The sequence below is a fragment of the Epinephelus lanceolatus genome, chromosome 15, assembly GCF_041903045.1.
Source record: "Epinephelus lanceolatus isolate andai-2023 chromosome 15, ASM4190304v1, whole genome shotgun sequence".
Classification (NCBI taxonomy): Eukaryota; Metazoa; Chordata; class Actinopteri; order Perciformes; family Serranidae; genus Epinephelus; species Epinephelus lanceolatus.
The window spans coordinates 24,508,509-24,532,129 of NC_135748.1; the positions used below are offsets into that span (position 1 = coordinate 24,508,509).

A 23,621-nucleotide genomic window follows, 5' to 3' on the forward strand; every position below is an offset into this window, starting at 1 on the left:
CAGGCTGTTTTCCAGTGTAATTTTTTTTTAATTTTATATACTTTATTAAGTATATAAAGGGGGGAAATTCAATTTTTTTCACTCTGTTGTCAATTACACACAACCTCCGAGCGGTTGGGGGGTTTGGTGCCTTGCTCAAGGGCACCTCGGCAGTGCCCAGGAGGAGAACTGGCACCTCTCCAGCTACCAGTCCACGCTCCATATTTTGGTCCGAAACAGGCGACCCTCCAGTTCCCAACCCAAGTCCCTATGGACTGAGCTACTACTGCCCCATGTAAAGTAATGCACCAAAATTCGTACATATCCTACGTAAGTATGAGCCAATAATTCATGCAAAAATAATATATTTTGGAAGGCTGAGATCATGTGACCGCTGCGCTGACGGCAGTAAAAAAAGGAAGGAATCCTGGGCGGCCTAGTTAGGAGGCAGGTTGGGGTGGTGGATGGGACACAAAACACAGGACTTTCCCCAGGAGACCAGTGTTCAGAACCGTGTCAACTTCGAGTGAACTCTGAGTCATTTTAAGGTACGTCCTCAACATGATTCTTTTCCTAAACCTTACCACAGTAACTTCACTTAAATTTGTAGCATATGGCAGGTGACAGGCTGCATATCACACACAATTATTGGCTGACTTCTTTATTAAAATGACAGTAGTTTGTTTTGCTGCCCCCAGAGCTCTGTGACTTGTAGTATTAAACTTAATAACAACAGTAACCACAGGTGCTGTCAAATCAATTGGGACTGAAATCTTTTAGATCTTTAATATCATCACATAAATGTTTTCTTTCTAGCTTTTACAATCTGCAAATCTTTTTTTTTTTTGGAAAGGGTTAATAAGCCTTCAGGTTTAAAATGTTCACACCTTTTAAGGGTTCAGTATGTGTTTATGGCTGTTTTAAAATACAGAGATAGAGTTAAATGAAATCATTAGGTAGCAACAGAAGCTTATTAAGACCACAGTATTATCTATTTAGTATGATTATCTTTGATCAGTATTGCCAACTTTCCCATTTTGTGATACTGAAAAGTTTCCACAATCTCATTGCCTCTGTTCGTAATATAAAAACTGAAATTAAATAATAAATGATGTGATAATTATTCCAAATATTATTTTACACCCCCAGATTTCACAAGGCTCGACTTACATATTAAAAAAGACACTGTGGAATGCCAAACACATCATAACAGTGTTACGTGTGACATCTTCGATAGTGGTTACGAAGCTGCTTCGGGGTGACTGTATTGATCCCGATTTAATGGCTCACTTTGACAGCTGCACGGCAGAACTTAACGGAGGTGAGGAGGAGGTCAGCGTTTTTGTAAATACTGGGCTGCATTACTATTATCTAACACACAGACAGACAGAGTGATGATATAACGATGATGAGGACGATGACGGGGATGGATGGTGGTCACAGATGTACCAGCTCACTCACACATAAAGTGTGATTTCTGAATAAGCACATTCTGGTGGGAAACGGTCAGACAGCCAATTTCTAATATGTCTGTTTTGATTTCTATCAGAATGACATCAGTAATTATAAGCTCAGAATCTCCCAAACTGCTGACAGCGAAGAGACGAATGCACTGTCTACATCATGTCTTGTATTATCCTGTATCATGCCTCTTACCAGTTTGCCCATGCAACGTTGCTGTCCCACTCCGTTCTCACATTTGTGGTGGAGGCTCATTTTGCAGGCTTTGCAGCGGAGGCCATGCTTTGCCGTGTTTCCTGCCAGGAACACCACATGCTTGGCTGTTGTACCTGATAAACACACAGAAAAGAGGCAACAAGTTCAGATCTGCCAGTTCAGGAACTGGACTCAAATGCTGCTCCAAAGTGAACAGCAAATTACACATGAAAAGGCAGAGGAAATGGAAAATATTGTTCAGAACGCTGCCTTTCATTTATTCATTGTCTTTACACACTTATTCCTAGCCTAGAGTTTCTGGAGTCGGTCCCAGCATGCATGTGGAACCTTTTATCAGGGACAGAATTTATCAAATACTACATGATGTGCACTTCTGCAAAAACATTTTAACCAAACTGACTGTAATTGAGCCAATGCTATCTGCCGCCTGTGTGCACACTCACTCTCACTTGTTAATATGTGACTCACAGTTGCTGGAATAAATTTAAGATTAATCTGACTTATTTCTGAACCCAAGTTATGCAACATTGCAACAGCAAACATTTAGCATGTGTGCGCGCATTCGTGCATCGAGGTGTGTAAATGGACAACAAATGAATACGGGCAGAGAGATGGATGAGAAACAAAAATGAGAAAGATAGTCTTGTTCAGGGAGGAGATGTGAGATTGTGAAGAGAGAGGTGTTGGCAGGGAATAAAGCTCACATGGCAACAACAACAACAGATTGTATCAATGCAGCCTTTAATGAGGATCACTGAGCTGTGGCTGTCATTGTGTGCATTTGTGAGACGGAAAGAAATACAACAAAAGGGCAAAAGATGAATAGGCAGGTATGCATGCATGCAGTAAGTGGGGAATACTGCATGGGAAATCCAACTTTCACTGGTCATCTTGCAAACTTAATTAGGTACATTTCTATTTGCTAATTTAAAGTGAAGTCCCTAGATATAACTGACAAAAAGCTCAAATTTCAGGCTCCCTAACCTTTAAAGATCCTGATATTACTGTCTAGGCCTTAAAGCATCATGGACCACATTCCTCGTCAGGGCAGAAAAAATGCTGAAATTGGCAGCATGCACCTGAGGGGTTCCCCTGGGCAGGTAGCTATCATTACTCCCCAGTCTCTGCTCTGCTGAGATTGTGTATGCTTGGATGGAGTGACATGGCAAAAATATGAATAAATATTTAGCAATCACATAATAAACAGCAGCCATAAAAGTTTGGCTGCCTGAGCTGACTGGCTGACTTACCATTAACTGATCGCTTATTAGGCATGCATATTAGTAGCATATTGGCTGCTTATTAGTCACCATAAAGGACTTTTTAATGCCTCATTTTTGCATTGAATTTTGCAAGAGTTTTATGTCACCTCGCCCTTTGATATAATGGGTACAATCGCAGTATGGCAGGACAGAGTTGTCTCACCTTTAAACTGGCAGTGGAGGTAGTAACAGCGCCGAATCGACGTCTGTGCAAAAGGGATAGCCAGCAGGATGGGACAGGTGTAACTTTTTGACAACAAGTTATGTGCGCGACCCACCACCAGGAAATCCAAAAAAGCGGCTAGTACCAGTTAGCAACTAATTTCAAGAAGAACAGCAATCGCAAATGTTTGCAAATTGGGAAAACAATGAGGTCCAAGAGCTTCTTACCCTACAAGCAGAGGACAAAATCAGCAGCCATATAACAGGGACGGTAAATGAGTATTATTGCCATGTTATGCAATATTGTTTATAAAGCGCTGCTGACTGGTATGTTATGTGTCACACTAGAGGCCGACCAGCTGTGTTACACGTCACACCCGTCCCACCTCTTGTGCTTCTGCGATGCTGGCATGCTGTCTATCGTCACACACTAGGGTGGCATAATGCTGCCATTGTTTGGTTCTGTGTAAAAATGTGGGTGAAGAAGGGACTTTGTAGCTTCCTTATAGCCATATCTCTGTGTAAAAACAGATGGTGGGAGTGTGAGGTGCTGTCCCATTCCTGCTCAAAACAGTCTGGATCTCTGCTACGAGAGGTGGATGCTGCCTGTGTTCGAGAGGAGCAGCCGAGCAGCCATCTTGTTGAGGTCAATTATGCAAATAACTACGCTGCATGCCTCCAGTGACGCGAGAGATTGGGCCAATCAGTGTATGGAGCATGTTCTGGGACACTACCTCCAACATCACTGATGGCATCAATAAATTCACTGAGTCTGCCGTGGATTGAATTTGTAAAACAACAGAAGCATCTGTACCCAGAACCACAGTTAAATCACTCCACAACCAGAAACTGGAACTGGAATACTAAAACCATTCAGGATGCCATAAACACACACACTGCAGCTGTCTGGAAACATGGAGAGTCTGTCAAATGATTCGTCCTCACAGAAGATAAAAGGAGTAAGGGGTTTCTGAGAAGAAGGCTTATCTCTAAACCCCTATGTGTTACACACAGCATGACAATAACCACCACTTTGAGCCAGCAGTCGTGTATCATTTGATAGTCACTCTACATTAACAAGAGAGGACTGTTTTATCAAGTCCCAGTGCTGTTATTAGTAATAGTCTGGCAGCTATGCACCTCCAGCTCTTTATTGATTAATCGATGCGCACATGCTCTGCTCTGGACCCACACACTGCATGCGTGCATGTGAAAATATGGACGTGCAAAGAATTAATCGATCATCTTCAGTGGGTGCTGAGAGCGCAGGAAGGATATAAGTTTCATCACAACTTTATTCACAATTGTCAAGTCCTTAGAGTGTTTTGTGCATCGTGAACGGACACTCTGTCAGAATTTTCAGTCCAGATTATCCTCAAAAATGCAGCATATTCAGTTTTACAAGCCGGGTTGAAGAGGGTCAGTGAGCACAGGTACCACTGGACTGTAAATACGAAACCAAGCAGAAAACCTGATCCCCCGAACAAGAAAGCAAACACAAGAGATACTGTGTACTTAAGGTACAAAGCCCCTCATGTGTCGTTTACTTAGCCAACAAGGAGGAAAAAAATCTCTGCTTGCTCTTCACGTGCTGTAATGTGAACTGGTGTCACAGCTATCTGGAGCTGGGCAGCAGTGACAGGATCTCAGTAATGGGTGGAAAACTGGATCTGTTCTCCCCATTTGAAGCTTTTGTGATGCTTGGCTGAGCCTTGCTGCCACAGAGCTGGTGGAGTTAGTTAACCTGAGACGGAAACCGCGAGAAATGTGATCCTGGCCTGAACCCATCAATGGTCAGCCGCAGATCACCACAACAGCAATGACGATAATAGCAACCTGTATCACTTTTTAGGTCACTCTTAATCAGGTCAACTGATGATGGAGGAGTTTAATTCTCCTTCTTCTCTACGGCGTCTTTAAGACACCCTGACTCAAGTTCCTGTCTGTCTCTCTTAATGCACAGGGGCAGGAAGCAAATGAAGCCCTTGTCACAGAGTTGTTGATTGGCTTGTTTTAGCTGAGTCATTCCAACATGGAGGAATAATGAGACGCCTCCATGTAAACTCGTAACAGTTAAGAAGAGGACAAACATACAAGAAACTGTCGCCTTCCTTCAGTAATGGCTGGATAATGATGTTAGTGTGTGCTTAGGTGCATTTTCCTCCAGGCTCAGAGAAGAGTCCAGGGCCTTAAGGCGTTACAGCTGTGGGGAAAGTGAGTGACAGTGCTGCTCTCTCTGGCATTTGCTCTTTCTTGGCTACTCTGCTTTTAAAGCCCATTCTTCATTTGCACAACAGTAAAGGACAAGAATCCTGCAAGAGTTTCCATCCCTTCTTCATCTTGCTTCTAATTTTTGTTCCCACAGTCCTTCTCCCTCAATTTCCTACTCTTTCTCCCCACGGCATCTCTCTCACGCTGCACAACTCTCCTTACAATAGCCACACATTGATCCATTAAGCCACCGTTCTCACTTCACGCCTCCTGATTTCCCGTGCAAATAACCTTAATCGTGACAATAACTCCTCCACCTCCTCTGTTTCTTAAGCTCCTCTAAAACACTGACCTGATCAGCATTCTTTGGTTTATTTGCAGACTTTAATTAGTTTCTCCCATGGCCATTTGATTTTTTTTTTTTTACAACAAAAAACCCATTTGGAGAATCAAAGATAAAGGCCAAGAATGCTGAATGCATTGCTATAGGTGGAGTGTAGCTGCCTTTCAAGTATGTCTCTGTGATCAGGGGTGAAATTAACTGCGTAGGGTACAATTGTAACATCAACTGTTTTTAGAAATTAGACTAAGAATCTACAAGTTGATGTTTTGCAGGTATAATATTTACCATGTTGACCATCTAGGCTGCATTTGCACCAAATCAGGCGTTCACAGGGGTGTGGAAGCGCCACCTAAATGGCGTATTTGTCGTGGAGCGGAGGGTGGGGACCAACTACAGAAAAGTAAGTTTCTTTAGTCTTTCTTTCTATATCAGTAGGCTTGTTTATGTTGGCTTTGAGTCCTTATGACAAGAAAAATAAAACAAAACTTAATATTTAACGATAGAAAGAGGCTGTATTACTTCTTCCCGTGAACTGCAGGCATCTTCCAGTCTTACTGCCAGTTTCGTGATTGGCCACCACAACATGACATTGGGTTGAATTTCTCCAGAAGTCGTTTCTCTTTCAACTTTTGGCCATAGGCTGCTCCTTTTTTTCGCCATCTACTACAGTGCCACTGCCTAGAAGCACTATCCACATTTAAATTAATGGGAGCACTGCCGTTTTCTACCCAACGCATGATTTGGTGTGAATGCAGCATTTAAGCATGCTAAAATATGCTAATTAGCAATAAAGACTACATAAAAAGGTCAGGGGATCATAAAAGTAGGCTTAAGTTTGGGGATTATGTATGTCTGTAAAAATGTCATGACAGTCCCTCCTCCATCCAGGATGTCACATCTTTATTTAAACTTTTCATGAACTGACATTTTCCCTGCTGGCACACATGCAGATTGACATTCTATAATGTTGAGAAAGATTTTTAAGACATGGCAGACAATGTCAGCTGTCGATTGTGACACTAAAATGGTTCAATTCACCATCAGTGAAAATGCAAAGTCACGACGCGAAAGAGAGGAAACACTACCGTCAATACGTCATGTGTGTACATGCATGGAGGAGTAGTGAAGTCTCAGTTAGCACCACAGTCATATCTGTCAGCTACTCAACCTCGACCTCTGGATTAATTTCTCCCCGGGGTCAAGCAACCCTGTCATGTATATCCCTGGGATTTCATAGCACAGATTAGTGCATGTTAATCAAGTGAGACTGCTCTGTCATTCGCGGTGATATCGACTTGTCTTGTGAATTAATCCAAAAATTTGTATGCCTTGATTTTAAGGCATTGAGGGGATCTTGCCAATAAATTACTGTCTAACTCCTACAAGATGATACAGGATCTCATTGATTACTGTCCGACTGTACATTAAATTTCTGCATTTCCGATATGCATACGTCTCGTCGCTGTATGTACTTTTGGAAGTTCGCCACACACACATTAACCTTCAAACTTGTGTGAAATTTGTTAAGTAAGTTCACAAACTAGAAAGCTGTGAATATTTCATTTTTTCAAGTCTGCCCAGTAAATTATATTTCACCCTCTGTCAGCCACAAATAACCCTCCCATTCACTCATTTAGACATTTATTTAATAAGCCATTTGCTGCAAGCACCTGCAATCAATATCTCAGCATCAGCCTGTACTCAATCAGGGACTTTTTTTATGTACCAGTGAAACTAATTCACTGTGAGCTCCACAACAAGGACACTTGCTTTTATGGTCAAAAGCTGCACACTGCACATTGCATTCAGCCCGTGTAATGAATAAGAAAAATCATGGCTGAAACATGATAGGAGCAAGAGTAACCTTGGAATAACTATAGGAAAATGTGCACCCTGAATACACTTCTTACTTAAGTTGCAATGCTATTAACTTCTTCCTTTTGAAGACTCTGCCCACCCACACAAGTGTTTTCAATTACTGTGGCTGATGAGACTTCCACTCAGGCTGAAATATGGTGCAGCTATGCTTAACTCTATGAACTTATAACAATCATGACAGTGTGCAGGTCCCACCCTAACAGGTGCAAAAAAACTAACATGAGAATGAGGGTCTTAACGTCGCTCACACAGTCCTGGGAAAAGATCTAATCAGGCAGTATAGGTGTGTAACTGCTTTACCTATCTTCTGTCAGCCTGAAAGACTGATGGGCAAATTTAAAATATTGTCTCTTGTGACAAATAAAGTGTTGACTTGTTGACTGTTAAAATAAATGTACTATCATTCCCGTGTATGATTGTTTTTTCTCTGTAAGTCATAATTGGATTAATATTAGCTTAAAATATACTGACTGTTTGCACCACTGCTCAACTGAACTCAGTGTATGAGCAAGTCTCTAGTATATTAGACGTTTTTAAAACAAAAACGAACGCCTACAGAAAAATCCTAATATGTTTATTGCCGTATTAAATACATAATAATCTAGTTCTGCTCTACCTTCATCTGGTAAACCTAATGAATGAGTCAGTAAGCGCTATAATAAAATTCAGCCATTTCTATTATGGATGACACATCTAATTTGTTCAGGCTTTTATGTAATAAAGGATTCTCCTTTAGGAAGAAGGTGGGTGTTTAATTTTTCTGCCTTCTGCACTGTTAGCATACTGGTATTAATTTGCGGTTAGGATGTGTAGGGTGCATCATAAATATATGGAGACTGAAAAACCTTTTTACTGAAACAAAAGTCCAAAATTCTGTCCTTAAAACATTTATTTGCACTTAAGAGAACCAGCTGTGTGGTTTTGTGCACATAGAAATGTATATATGTGAGTTTGCTCTGCACTAATATTCATTCAATTACAAGTATTTTCCACTTCACAGAACCTTATCTACCTGTATCATTGATATAAAGCACTTGCAAACAAATACTGCACTGTTTTAACTCTATAAACTTGTGGCAACAATCAAAGTATGATCGTTTTATCAGTTTGAGCCCCTTCTACCACAACTGTATTTCTCTTTCTCTGTGCTGCCCTTTGACTCTAGTACACAGTCTAAGACTTTGACAGCACCATCGCAGCTCATTAAGCACACACAAACGCACACATACACACACACTAACAGAGAAAAACACCCTCCACTCTCTCTCTCTGCTGCTGACCATACTGTGTTCTCATTAAAGCAGGACAAATGAACAAGAGGGCAACATCTTTTTTCATGAGTGGACCAGAGGGCCCAGCACCTATCACAGGGCCCGGCATGCCTGACATCATACTTTCATTATCAACAGACCACCAGAGGCCCATTCAAGGCTTCAGCCACTGGACGCGCCTCACTGGCCGCGCCACATAAAACAGACCAGTGAAAGCAACAAGGGTTGTAAACATGTACACACAGGGCTTATGTTTTATGGTGGGATGAACTTTGGTTTTATTAAAGTAATCCCACATCCAAAGACACTATGGATGAGGGCGTTCTGTGCGGAGTTTGCATGTTCTCCCCATGTCAGTGTGGGTTTTCTCTGGGTTCTCCGGCTTCCTCCCACAGTCAGACAGGCAGGATAGGCTGGTGCCTCTAAATGCCTGTAGGTGTGAATGTTAGTGTGAATGGTTGTCTGTTTTTATGTGTCAGCTTTGTGATAGTCTGGCGACCTGTCCAGGGTGTACCCCGCCTTCTCTTTCATATAGTCAGGGGTGGGGAGGTCAAATGTGATGAACACCTCTATGAATCTGATCTTCAAAGGTGTGAAACAGACACCTGTGGTACTGACTTTGTTTGGCTGCTAAAGAGCACTGTAAACTTGTAAGTGTACAGGTTTAACCGACTAACATTTAACAAGCAATAACTGATTTTTTGGCCACATGGGGGCAGCAGAAACAAGCTGTGAACACAACATTGACATATCCTCACCTTTGAAATTTATATTGCAAATTTGTTGGGAAGCAGATGCTTATTTACACGTCCAGCAAATACAGAGAACATTATCATTAATCTAGAGTCGTTACTGTGAGTCTAGTATTCAACCTCATTTAGTGCTGCTTTGCTGTCCACCACTTCCTGTGGAGAAAGAGCCAGGTGAATTATTTGGTTCTTTAGCTCCACTATGTTCACCAGCTTGGCGTTCACTTTGTCTGTCTGCTGTTTAGACAGAGCATTTGGGCTGACAGTGGTTGCCTGCTGTGGCTGGAAACAACAGTGATGAGAGCAGTGGGAGTAAACCAAAGCAGTAAAGTTGCAGGCTGTAAAACCAAAACAGTGAGATGAAACTTGCTAGAAAGCTGAGAGGATTATCACTATGAGCGATCCCTTTCACATTAAACATTAAATATTGTTTAAAGCCACTTTAATTTATCGGTATGTTAATTGGTTAAACAACCCACAATAACTTAAATCTAAATGAAAGTGTTCAAACCTAATTGTTTCTGACTTTGTCTGAAGCCATGATTATTTTAATGTCAAGTGTGTAAGTTGGTTTTGACTCAGTCTCCCAATTAAGAACTTTGATGTTAAGGGTCTGTTGATTTTGCTTCTGTAAGGTTAAAAGAGGGAAATGTGAAGCTCAGACAACTGCACACAGAGCAAAATTCTTAGCTATGCAAAAAAACTGCTGGCATACTGATACAGAACTGGTGTTAATCCAGTATACATTATACGTGCACCAACACATCTAAGTTTTAAAACCTGCTGACATTGCCATTGGACTTTTATCTGTGACCAAATGTGATATCAGGGGCTTGTTTGGCAGATGGTACGAGCAGCCCTTGTCATTATCATGCGGCAGAGGCCCTGAGATAAAAAGACTCAGTGGTCCCTCAGTACTGATGGGTAACAAGGAGGGGAGCAGCCAGACAAACTGGAACATCTGGTGAGGGGAGAACAGGTAGAGGAGCTGGCGCTGTTGTTGGCTATCTGACACCCCAGCACACAGATGGAGGGAGCTGGCTCAGTGTGCGAGGAAAGGAGGACAGAGATGCTTTGGTCACATGTCAGCTGGTCAAGCTGGATGCTCGGTGTCAGGTGCGTCACTGTCTTGAGTTTTTCATTACACGTGGCTTGTGTATTCAGTCTTACAGGGTAGAAATGTGGTGTTATGGAAAACAAAGGTAGGTGCTTTAGGAGACTATAACCTCTTACATCCTGCTGTGTCCATACCATATGTGCATATTATTGCATATTCATTACTCTCCTACTTTGACTCTGTTTTACTTATAGCTTCACCAGGTTTTCTAATGAAGGTCTCATCATGAGAAGGTTATTCTTAACGCTGTGATTGCAAAGGTTATTACATGATGTGCAGGATTTTTTACCTTGCTTTCTGCTATGATCTTATCACTGTGCTTTGTTTGATATTCTGATCACTGTAATGAAGAAGGGAGGCACAGTAACCATACCTACGATCATGTGGTTGCAGACGTCACAGAACGTGGGCTTCTTAAAGATGTGCTCCATGAAGCAGTGTCCTGCTGAGTCTACCTGCATGGGGTTGCGTGTCTGGGAGCGTGATGTGGGAGGAGGAGCACAGGGGATGGCCGGAGGGACTGGAGGAATGGGGAGGTTGGTGGTGTGCGGCGGGGCCATCCCGATGTTGCAGAGATGGCCCGTGCTGCTGCTCACGTCTGACAGCAGCTCTGTCTTGTTGTCGCTGCTGGTTCGGAAGAAGTTGTCTGCGCTCTTGCTGCGGATGCTCTTGGTCTTGAAGGACAAGGAGCGCTTGAGTCTCTGCAGCTGAAAAAGAGAGCAGAAGAGTTGACGAGAAATGGAGCAAGGGAGAGAGAAAGGAAGATTGTACTGTATGAGAGAATAAATGAGGAGAGAGAATGATTTCAGAGCAACTGAGTGAAGTAAATCAATTCCTATAATAACCTAAATAAATTACAAACTCAGACTCTAAAACCTTCAGCCCAATGTCTCAGTGTCCGATGGCCGATAAAAGACCACTGCAAGGGGCAACTTATCACTCCTCAGTGGAAAACCTTCGAGGTTCCCTACCTGGATGGTAATGTGATTTCCTGGTTAGAGCAATGCATTGCATCAACACTATTTCTCACACGCTGTGCTGCCATTTCTGGCTGCAGCCTCGATCAATCTCCTTAGGCTCCTCTTTTACAGTAACGCTATTCATAACACTCCACACTGACAACTCCTCATTTAACCTCTCAGTATGTGCTTCCTCCTCTGTGAAACCCACTTAATTCTGGGCTCAAACACACAATAAAGAATCTCTAAGCTACTGTAATGTGATTTAAGGCTCTGGTTTCTGGCTGGTGCGTGGCTGCAGGTCTCTGATTGAAGAAATAGATTATGTTTTAAGTGATTAATGAGTGGGGAAGGACTCTTAATGATTCATTAAATCCTCGCACTCAGTATAGACCTGAATGTATTCACTGTAAACAGGTAAACACCTGTGGGGATTTACTGTTTTTCTGCTGGGTAGAGAAAGATCCATCTGTCCTCTTCTAAGTTTGTTCCAAATTATTAGCTACGCACACACAGACACAGTTTAAATCCACTGATTCTGAGCCCAGATACTCATATGAAATCCCAGACTTAAACTACAATACGATTAAGCGAATAAACATACATACATTGCTGGCTGTTGACAGTGTTGGCGCCTGAACAAATTGTTTAGAGGGCTTATCATTGCAGCTTTGGTATGGTGAAGATCAATCAATTCTACGGGTCACTCTGGAAACAATCAATTTGGACCCTTTCTCTGCCATTACCACCCACACACAGGAATGCACACACAGACATGAACATACAACACACGTATTCAACTGCAATCTCTTCTCGTTCTTAACTTAAATGGCTTTCACACCCTGAAAAGGAAAACGGTGATAAAACAACAATAATATCACAGTCAGGTGTAGATAACTAAATTAGATAAGCAATATTTTTTAATGGAAATTCTGCATGTTTTCTACTTATCTACAAAGACTGTGATAGTAAAGGATACTTCACATATTCCCTGTAAGGTGGTTTTATACGCCTCAGAAAGAAAACCCAACCATAACAAATAAAAATCGATCTAAATCAGCAATGTGAGGCAATGTGCACATGCATCGAGGAGCGGGAAGAAGGGAGGGTTAATGGGGAAATGCAAAACACATCTTAAAAAGCAAGTTATCGCATACGATTTTGTATAAAATCATTGTCAATAAATACATTTACAGATACAGCTCAGCTACAGTGCCCTCTAGAGATATGGGTGATGGTGGATGAGACTTTACGTGGCATTGATGTGACTATGTGCTCTACCTTAAAAAGCAGTAAAAGTTGTAACCCACAACAACTTTTACCTTAATGTACATGCAAGTATGCTGTTATGTTATGATGGACTTAAATCAGCAGTACGCTACAGTTTACACAAGAGTGGAGGCTCACCTTGCGCTTGTGATGTTCAGGCCTCACAGTATTCTTAAAGGAAGAATAAAAACACAAACACAGCTTCACTCAATGGTAGAGAACTTGTTCTGCTTGTACTGTCTGTAAGGACGATTAAACAATTTCTTTAATCACTTTTTTGTCTTTCTGAAGTGTCCTACTACTAATAACGTGAGATACTGGAAGGGAGCGTGGTTGTTTGGCAGCGGCATTGTGTAAAATGTCAGCCAGGATTCTTTTGAAATACTCAGTGACCAGATGTGCCAAAGTAAGAGCTCGCATGCACAAGCTTTAAAAGACACAACACAGAGAGGAAGACATATCTCTGATCCCAGCGAAAGCTCGAACTGCTTCTCAAACAGTTATTTGGAAAATAATAAAGAGAAAGCATTAGCCTCATCTTTGCCGTACAAGCGCTTTAGGGACAGGAGAGGAGAGCTGATGTAGCCATCCACTTGCATGATGACTAGTCCAATATTTTACTGCTAATTGTAGTAGTCTGGGCAACATGTGACCCACATAGATGGCAAAATGCCTGAGGCAGCTGTGGATCTCTATCACACAGCCTACTTTCCTACATCAGCCACAAGTGGAAAGTACAAACCCATATGGCACTTATTTATTATTTTATACACATAATATTAACACCATACTCCTTCTCTTACTACAGCAGCACACTGTGAAACTGTTTTAGTGGTGATCGGGAGCTTTTAACAGCTTTTTCATCATCATTGATCCAGCAACAATGCATTTAAATACCTCAAATCCCTATTTGTTATGGGATATAGACTCTTACTTGAAAAAACACTAACACTACATTTCTATTATCATGACTATAAGTCACATGGGGAGTGTGTGTGATGCTCAATCGTGAGTTTAAACTGATCTAATCTTTATTTAAAGGTTGTTTTCTCATAAGGTACAATATCATAGTGCTATTCAAATGGTATTCCCACACAGTGATGAACTCTGCTGGTCTAAAAATAAGCCTGTAGTGACTCTTCATGGCACTTTAAACGTGTTTTCTGTCCTATTTGTACAGCTGATTGATATTTTTGAAGTCCTCCCCTATCATCGGTATGCTTTCCTCCTTAAATTAAATCATTTTCAGCTGTTGAAGCTGTTTTAAAAGGCTGATCAGGCTGTGAGTCCCTGATATAAAAAGGTGGCATAGTTTACATGCATGCTGTTCTTTTTTGGGAGCTGGTCCCCGTTGAGTCGGTTTTATTGTTGTGTTGATAGAAGTTTGTTTGCCCTGCTCTATTAATAAGAGTTGGATTGATGCACAGTGCGGATCCCACAGTATATCCGTCTATCCGGGAGATGGTAAATCATAAATAATAACACAACAGTCCTACCTTGGTTTCCTGCTGGCTGGCGTTCGCCGTCGGGGATTTGGGTGTCTCATTCTGGTCCCGTTCGTCCTCTTTGCCCCCACTTTCGTCCTGAATCATGTTGACCGGAGGGATCATCCTCTCTTTTTGGGATCTCTTGAAAAAAACTGTTGCTCTGCAGTTTGTTTTCTCCCCAAGCTGTTTACATCGTTTCCATTCCTCAACAGTCACCCTGATCCGAGGATAAGAGGAGGGGAAGTCATCCAGACCCGCTGCTGCTGCTGGCGCTGTAAAGGGGGAGATCCGAGTTTCATCCGCCGTCAGGAAAGGATGAGAAAAGCGTCTTAAGGAGGCTGCGAAGGAAGTGCTAAGCAAACCAGAAGTTGAGAGTCAGTCCAGTTCAGCTTGACAGTGTCCTGTCCATCTAAAGGAGGCTTTCGCATTTATCGTGTCGTCGTGCGTAATGCTTCCAAGACATCTCCAAGTCCACGCTGCGCGCCATGCGCCACACACTGCCAATACTCCGATGGGCGGAGAGCTGTAGGCAACCAAGGGAAGGAAGGGATGGGATGGGGAAGGAGGAGAAATACGACTCTGTCCTGCCAAATTTTAGATGGAAGACACGCTCAGAGAAAAACACACATATGGTCACATTGAATCAATGTTAAGAGAAAAAGGTGTTTAACAGGGTCCTCACATTAATTCACGTGCTTCATATCCACTTCTTTTATAGAATTTTCTGAAGGCTGGTTATCCTCCTTGTTTAGGCTAATTGATACTGACTGAGGGGATTTTCCCGAAAGAAATAAGTGCTTTGGATAGCAAAGGTTCCTCATTTAATGGTTTTAAGACTAAAGAATTGCATTTAAAAATAAGAGAGAAGCTTTGTTTTGGCCGAAATGATAACACACTAAATTGTTAAAGGGATAATTAAACATGTAAGAAAATATTCTTACTCACTTTTTGAGAGTTTGTTTGTTAGCTTATTAGCTAGCTTTAATAAATGCTAAGCTACAACGAGCACCCGGCTAGCTAGATTAATTAAGCATAAAAACCTGGGGAAACAGGTAGCTAGTCCTGGCACTGTCCAAATTTAACTAAACCTGTTTTCCAGCACCTGTAAAGTTCACTAATATGAACGTTTCACCCATACTATAACAAAAAAATATAATTTAATGGAGGATTATTACCTAGGCCTACTGGACTATTTTCTCAAAGGGACGGTTGCCAGGCAACGAGCTGAGACTCCAGGAAGTTATGGTTACCGCCCGAGCTCATATGTATAACATCTGAAAAACTGCAAAATGTCGTTTTTACTCATCGGTTTTTGTAAGAATCCAACAAATTATATAGCAAGTTAATGAATTACCTCTGATAGTGGTGGTTGGTGGATTTTGTTGCCTCTGTACCGAGCCAGGCTAGCTGACAGACTTTGTGCTATGCTAAGCTAACAGTCTGCTAATGACAGCTAGCATCATATTTATCATAAAGACACGCCTCTACAGCCAGCAAATGGTTAGCTTAGCTTAGCAAAAAGACTGGAAGCATGGGGAAACAGCTAGCCTGCACACACAACCTCCCATAAAACTACAACGTCACATTTGTACATTTTATTTTTGTACAAATAAAACAAACAAGATAACACTTTAACTAGCTAGCTTTAGAAAAGCTTGTAGCCAGATGTTGTTACCTTTGTACAGAGCCAGGCTAGCTGTTTCCCTCTGTTTCCAGTCTTTATGCTAAGTAACTTAAAGAGGTGGTTTGGATTTTTTGATGTGGGGTTGTATGGGGTACTTACTCATAACACATACAGTAGATGTCAGTCGACCATAGACTGTACACGCCACCAGTTTGGAAAAGCAGGCTGCAGTCCGGAAGCTAAACAATGAACTGCTGTGGGGGTCAGCAACAAAAAATATTTTAGTCTCCATAAAAAGTCCCACCTAAATAATCAATATCAGCTAGATTTGACACTATATTAAGAATATTGTCATTGCTTTGCCTTTTGGTCCGACATTTTGTTCTGAGGGGGAAGTGGCTTCAGCTCCCCATCCATGCACTCCTCAAAGCCACCAAACTTCATTAACAAAAACAGTAATTTTAGCTCATTGAACACAGGAGCTGCTGGTCTACCACTTATTCAATTAATTTGTTGTTTGTGTTATTGTGTGACTTTGGTGAATCCGAACAAACCCTTTTAAATGCCAGTCACACAATAACACAAGCAAAACAACAGTTAGATGCAGCGGTAGACCAACAGCTCCTGCGACGTTAAATCACAGTTTTTCGTAATGGAGTCTGGCTTTAAAGAGAGCTATGTAACGACTTCATTTGCCGAATGGAAATCACCTTCGGACAATAGGGTAAAGCAATGAAAATATTCTTAACCTAGTGTACACTTAAACTGATGTTGATTTTTTTTCAGGTGTGGCTTTTTTTAGTTGGCTTAAATACATTTTATTTCTGACCCCTCCACATTAGTAGATTTCTTGACTTCCATGTTGGATTCCAGCCTGCTTCTTCAAACTAGAGGTCTGCCGACTGATATCTACTTTATGTAAAATATTGTTTATAGATAAGTGCATCATACAACCCCACTTCAAAAAATTAAAACTATCCCTTTATGCTAAGGTAACTGTCTCCTGGCTGTAGACATATTTGGACTAAATATTGGTGTCAATCTTGTTACCTAACTTTTGACAAGACAGCCAGCAGGTAATATTATTATTTCACAAGTGTTGACCTGTCTTTTAGTTTCCTGCTAGAACTTTCCATTTTCTGTTATTCAGCTTTTGTGTTTCTCTTCTCTTTTCGTAAGAAGTACAGTAAAGCTAAGCTAACCTGCTGGCTGAAAGGTAGCAAACAACCTTAAAAGTGTAATCAGTCTTCTCACTGAGCTAACTATCAGCAAAAGATGTATACCCTATTCTCCAAAATGTCAAACTATTATTTAAATGATAAATATACTGGAGGATGTACCTGTTGAAATTCACTTTTCCAAGAGAATACATACGAGTCAGCCAAGAAAACAAAGACACGGTCATATATATTAACACGTCGATAAGCCATTCTTTAGGAAATAAACAACATTATGACACTTAAGCTTTTCCAGTGAAATATGAGGCATCTCACCGACCTCAGATGGGATAGGTGTGATGCCCGCTGTAGTGATACATCACGCTGCCTCCCTCCAGGCTCCCCAGTGATGTGATGTCCTTGAAGTTATATTGCAGGACGAAGGAGGCAGGCGCCAGACTGCAGCCTCCTCACTCTGACAGGAATGCAAACACCAACACAGTCCCAGGGAGTGAGTGAGTCTACACATCCAGCTCAGTTTCTGCCAGAGACCAGAAGGGATTCCCTCCCCCAAAACTCAGCTACATCCTCTGAAATTAGACTTATAGCTGGTGTAATGGTGTAAAGAATAATCAGCTGAGCTTTTTTGTTTTGTGAGGCCTGTTTTGTCCGGTTACCAAAGAACTGTGAATGTGTTATTTTGACAGCACTGCCTTTTGGCAACTTGTGATAAACAAGCTCTCTACAATTTTCAGCATCATCAAAAAGCATCATCTGGATGACAAGTATTCAGGGGCTGATGATGCATTTATTGTTAAAGAGTCATGCATCAGAGAAAGCGCCGCAGAATGAATGAAGTGTAGAGATGTATGTGATAACTGTCAGGGTGATTGTGGTGTGTAAATATAGATATACAGGTTGTTTACCTTGTGCTTCCATAGGTTAGAAGGTATAAAGGTTTGGGTATTACTGCCAAAGAAATCTATGCATATAAATGTATCCTGAGGCAGTTCAGTCACATAGGACTTAGCGTTTATACCTCCTGTCCTTGTACCCGATAAACTTCTGAAATAGGCCTAGTCGACAGGCTGTGGATCAGCTGGATTGTGAGAATTTTAGGGAACAAGAACAACCAAAAAATGTACATCAGGGCGACCCCAAAGACTGGTGTAGTGAATCTCTGATTTCAGAAGTAATCTCAGACAAGTGCAACATGAATTTATAAAAATGTGAAATTGGATAATCCCACTTTTTTACAGGTCTTACCGTAACCATGTACGGTCTTTATGAGCAATTGGAGTTTGTCAAGCTCTAATGGAACTGTGCAGGGTGCTTTATGAATTGTCTCGTTGTATTAAGGAGGTATCAAGAAGAAACTTGAGACCCCATATGAGCCGAGGTTGTCCGCTCCCACACGATAGCTCACCACCAGGAGAGTGCCCAAGACAATCCCCCGAGTTAGTCAGAGAGCCAGACAACCAGAATATGAGTCAGTGTTGCATTTGTGCATGTATGTCCATGTGGTGTGTGTGTGTGGTTACTGTGAATCATGTCAGCAGAAAAAGCCAAATGCACGACAGTGGTGCCAGGAAGCCAGAGAAGCTACAGTAAGTGTGAAAGAGGGAATGAGAGACGGAGAGAGAACATTATAATTTCCTCTCTCAGCTGCCGGACCATCGCAGTGGAAGGAGGGCGTGAAAAGATGAGAGAGGAAGACGGAGCGAAGGAGGAGGATAGGACAAAGGACTGGAGCAATGGGGGTTAATTATTCCAAATGAGGGGTTTCGGAGAGGCATTGTGAAGTTGTGCAATTTCATGGCTCACAGTTGCTGGTTCTTTTTAAGGATTTTCTTTCTTATGATTATTAATCCTGTTTACAAACAATATAAGAGCTCTCCTCTTTAACAGAATCTGTTATGTGTATTTTTAAAGACGCCACCTCCTCCTCTTGTACCGGCCTTGAAGTATTTCCTCTTGTTTACCTGCCACCAGATGAGAAAGCCTGTAAAATATAAATTTGAATTGTTTAACAGATCATATCAGAAAGTACATTCCATCCCAGCAGACATTTCTGTCTGGAGGATTGTGGTCAAACTTTCCAGAAACAGTTTGCAGTTTTGTTTTTATAACCTGCTCTGATCATTTTCATGCATTTTTTTTTTAAGAAATCCATTAACTTCCTCGTGCAGGGAATATGATAACTCAACATGTAATTACCTGCAGGTTTGTTTTAAGGTCTGATTGTGACAGAAAAGTCTCACCAAACAGACATTGATATGACTGGACTTCTTCAATGGAATCGAGTGCAGGCTGTGAAGAAGCTGTCTATTGTATCTTTAGATTAAATTTATTCATCTGAAACTTGTTTTTGTTTCATATTGTTGCAGAGCTGAACTTGATCAGTACTGATAATAATAATGTAGCATTGTACAAAAACAAAATTAAACCACAGTGTCTATTTGTGCAGTAAACCATAACTTCATCAGTGTCACACTTGGATTTACACGTGCGGCAGACCCGTTGACGAGGATGTGTATTTTAGGATGTGCTGAAATGTCCTTGTGTGAATAATGCCGTGCAGTAACTGTGCTTCACAAGCTGTTTGCAGGTTGCCTCCACAGAGTTGTAAATGGTTGGTTGTTTGAGTACCTCACTGCATATGTAATGATTTCACACGTAAATATGATGCATTGGTTAAAAGGAAATGTCACCGCAGCTTCTGCCTGTTGAAGATTAGAAAGATCTCCAGGAGAGTTGTTGCTGTAGGACTTAATGACCTAATGCAGGGTCTAAAAATACAAGCAATTTCATGGATTAAGTGTTATAATGAGGAACCAATTAATGTTTTAGCATGCAAACAGTAGTTGATTAGTCCTGAACACAAGGTTAAGGCTGGTGGGAATGCTGTTTTGAAGGTGTTTGATCATAAACCAAAGTATAGGGCATACTAAGATTTAGATATGATGGTGGCACCAGAGAACAGTCATGTCATGTCATGAATCAGTTCAGGAAGGACTCAAATGCAGAGCAGCAGGCAGGATGAATGTTTAACAAAATGTGGACTTCAATAAAGCTGATAAAAACATCCAAAACAGGCTAAGGGAATAGGAAAAAAACAGGGCAGGAAATGACATCAAGAACACTGGGATGAAGACAGACAAACTGACATAGAACAAAGGGAAACACACAGGTTAATATACACAGAAACTAATCACAAGAACAAGACACAGCTGGAGTAGGAGGACACAGGCAAAAGGAGGGAAATGGGGATTGGCTAACAACAAGGGTGTGGTGGAGAACACGAGAATGGAACAAACAAGACTAATACAGAACAGGTGTGAAGGGAAGACTCTGGGAACAGGGAGGGACTAATGGACAGGTGTGACAGAAAACAGGCAAGAAAACACACAAAGACAGGAAGTAAAACCAGACATGACACATGAGGAGAGAATTCCTCAAAATAAAACAGGAAACAGATCAAACATGAAGTCCACAAGATACCAGAACATAAACAAAACCCAGGATCATGACACTCAAGTTGTTAGGATTCATTTTGAATCATGACTGTCTGTACATTTCATCAGTCCATCCAAAAGTTGTTGAGATATTTCAGTCTGGACCAAAATGTCACCACCAACCAACCCAAACGACAGTCAGAGCATTAAAGAGTAACTCAGCATGGCCCCAATTTTTCATTTTTTTTCTACCTTTTTTTTTGGTAGATACACACATTTTTGGAACTGGTCCTATTTTGAGTGAGAGGATTCAGCCAGAAGTTACAGAACAGGCCGCGATGTAACCACTCTGGACATATTTGCACCATCAATGCACACCTACTAAAAGTGTTTGGGTTTTTTTTGCCATTAACAGGCTGAGATTGTCTGACAGCATCATGAAAAGGATCCCTGCAGTACTCGACCTTTTTGTTAAAGAGTATGATCCTTTTTGTTTAACCAGAAACAGCACTGAAATTGTCATCACAAAAGCCACCAGACCCCATTAAAAAGAACAGTAATTTTATCACAATTGTTAAACACCCTTCAGTAAAAGTCGACAGAAACAAAATAAGACTCACAAAATTGGTCTGTCTCTCCAGTCTTCCAACAATCATCAACTCTGGTTTGGTTGAAATATACTTTTAACTCACCAAATTCAATATAAAAGGGAGGGAGGTCGCACATTGGAGAAGTAGAGTAAAACTGTACAGTCAGCATATTTTACAACAAACAGGGTGAATTAAGGGTTTATTTAGACCAAACCAGAGCTGGTGATTGCTGTTGGAACCACCAAGAAGCTTTTTGTGAGTTTTACATTGTTTCTGCTGACGTTGAATGAAATGTGTTTTACAAGGATAAAATGATTGTTTATTTAGATGGAGCCTGGTGGCTTTGGCAATTTCAGAGCTGTTTCTGGTTAAACAAAAAGGATCTTACTCTTTTAAAAAAGGCCAAACTCTGGAGGGATCCTTTCTATAATGTTGTCACACACTTAGTAGTAACTTCTTTAATCATTCACTATCAAAATATTTCATTATACTACTCGTACATCACCCGAAATACAAAGGCAAGACCTCAGTGGCAGCCTTGACTATGAAGCTGTCATATATTTTAGGAAAAACAGACAGGACGTAATTATAATCTGTATGTCTGAAATTCTGAACCATATTTTCACTATCTTAAACTATGACTCGTCTTTCAATTCTGCAGGCAACTTATCCCTGTAAACAAATCTCAACATGCGGGTTAGGAGAGGTTACTGCTTCTTGTAAACACTGCACAGCCTGATTCAGCCATGCCACTTCCGCTCATTGTGTCTCGTGAGGTTATGAAACCCCCTCTCGAGCTTTGTCACACTTGGATGTGCCAAACTCCACATTCTGCTCCTTTCTGGTTGGTTCTCAGCTTCTCTGGGAGACTCGACGACATGTCAGCCAGCTATTCTTGGAGTGAAGTTTCCTGCTCACGCACATGGTGTTCGCATCAGGTTCTGGTGCCAAGAGGACATGATCAGCACTGAGTCCTGTCATCAACGTTCTCACACTTATGGGGGAAGTAAGAGGGCTGGTATAAATAATGACCCATCCATTTTTGTCATTATTGCTCTTCTCTAGATGTATCACAACAGTGACTTTGTAACAACACCATGGAAGATTGATGGAGAGGTGACTTTGGGAGGTTGTTATGAATATCATTGTATCAGTGCAGCTTCTTTGCCATGAATGCTTTCTAATTAAACACTGCAGCAGTTCTATAATTTATATGGATCATAAGGCATTGAGACATTTCTGTAGAGGTCTGTGAATGGAATAATCTCAGAGAAAACAGCAAATATGGGAGACATGATAAAGAAAGCTCTCAATGGATTGTATTCACTGTAAGTGAATGAAGGCATACAGAGAATAAAATGATATTAAGTGGTTGAAATGGCCCTTTAATGCCTGTCGTCTAAAAGTGCACATCATCAATATATTCCCTGTGTCCTCGGCTCAAAGCAAAACTGAGAATGTTTGCAGTTATCAATGACCCAGCCTGACATTATACACACACACACACACACACACACATGTCTCAGCATGTGTTACAGTAATGGGCAAATGGATTCCCTAAGAACCAAAGCTAATTAGCCCATCTTATTATGAGCCATCCTAGGAATAGTCTCTGCAGGGTACATGACAGGTAATGAGGGATAGGAGCGTGTGTGTGTGTGTGTGTGTGTTGCAGAGAGAGAAAGATTAGAATTAATAAATGTATAATGTTTAAAGAATTGACAATTATAAATTATGGTTAAAAAGTCAAATTATCGGGTATCCAGTGGCCCAACATACCCAGTGACCTTTGACCTTTCGATATATCATGTTTCCTGTCCCCACCTTGCAAAACAGTCAAAAAATAATCTTTAAAGGTTTTTAAAAAGTAAAACTACTCATGCCTCAGACTTTTTTGTATTTCAAAATGACACCACATCCTTTAATTAAACCATTTACACTGTTGTTGCATGAGTTCAATAATCCTACTGAATCACTGACATTTCACTTTGGTTTTATACTTTTATAGGAATAGTTTAATATTTTGGGAAACACACTTCAATTCTTACCAAGTGTTAGAGACAACAATCAATACCACTCCTGTGTCTGTTTATAAGGCTATAGCCAGCAGCCAGTTAGCATACAGACTGCATACAGGGGGAAACAAATAAAACCCCATAAAACAACAACTTGTGCAGATTAAACAACTGAGACAGAATGAGTCAATTAAAGAGATTTTGAGATGCTGCTAGTCGGATTTTATTACCTTTACATAGAGCCATAGCTGTTTCATCTATCAGTCTTGTGTCTGTACCTGTAAATGCCATAAACCAGAGCAGCAGGTGCTTAGCTTATCATAAAGACTGGAAATGGGAAAACAGCGAGAGCAGAGCTCAATATTCTCTTAATACGACTCATGAAAGAGACATTTCTAAGGGTTTTATGTTCTCAG

At 41.1% G+C, this 23,621-nt stretch overlaps 1 protein-coding gene across 2 annotated transcripts in view; it reads right to left on the reverse strand.

Annotated features, from left to right (window-relative positions):
• The window catches only part of stac (SH3 and cysteine rich domain), a 45,129-nt gene extending 30,327 nt beyond the window's left edge, over positions 1 to 14,802 (reverse strand). The window contains exons 1-4 of one of the 2 annotated variants that reach the window (XM_033643581.2): positions 14,374 to 14,767; positions 13,016 to 13,048; positions 11,023 to 11,356; positions 1,636 to 1,769 (exon numbers count right to left, since the gene is read on the reverse strand). In XM_033643581.2, the coding sequence (XP_033499472.1) occupies positions 1,636 to 1,769; positions 11,023 to 11,356; positions 13,016 to 13,048; positions 14,374 to 14,487 (615 nt within the window). In that variant the 5' untranslated portion in view covers positions 14,488 to 14,767. Of the gene's footprint in view, positions 1 to 1,635; positions 1,770 to 11,022; positions 11,357 to 13,015; positions 13,049 to 14,373 lie in introns of both variants that reach the window. The other variant, XM_033643583.2, reaches the window with a different exon arrangement.
• Positions 14,803 to 23,621: the final 8,819 nt, after the last annotated feature.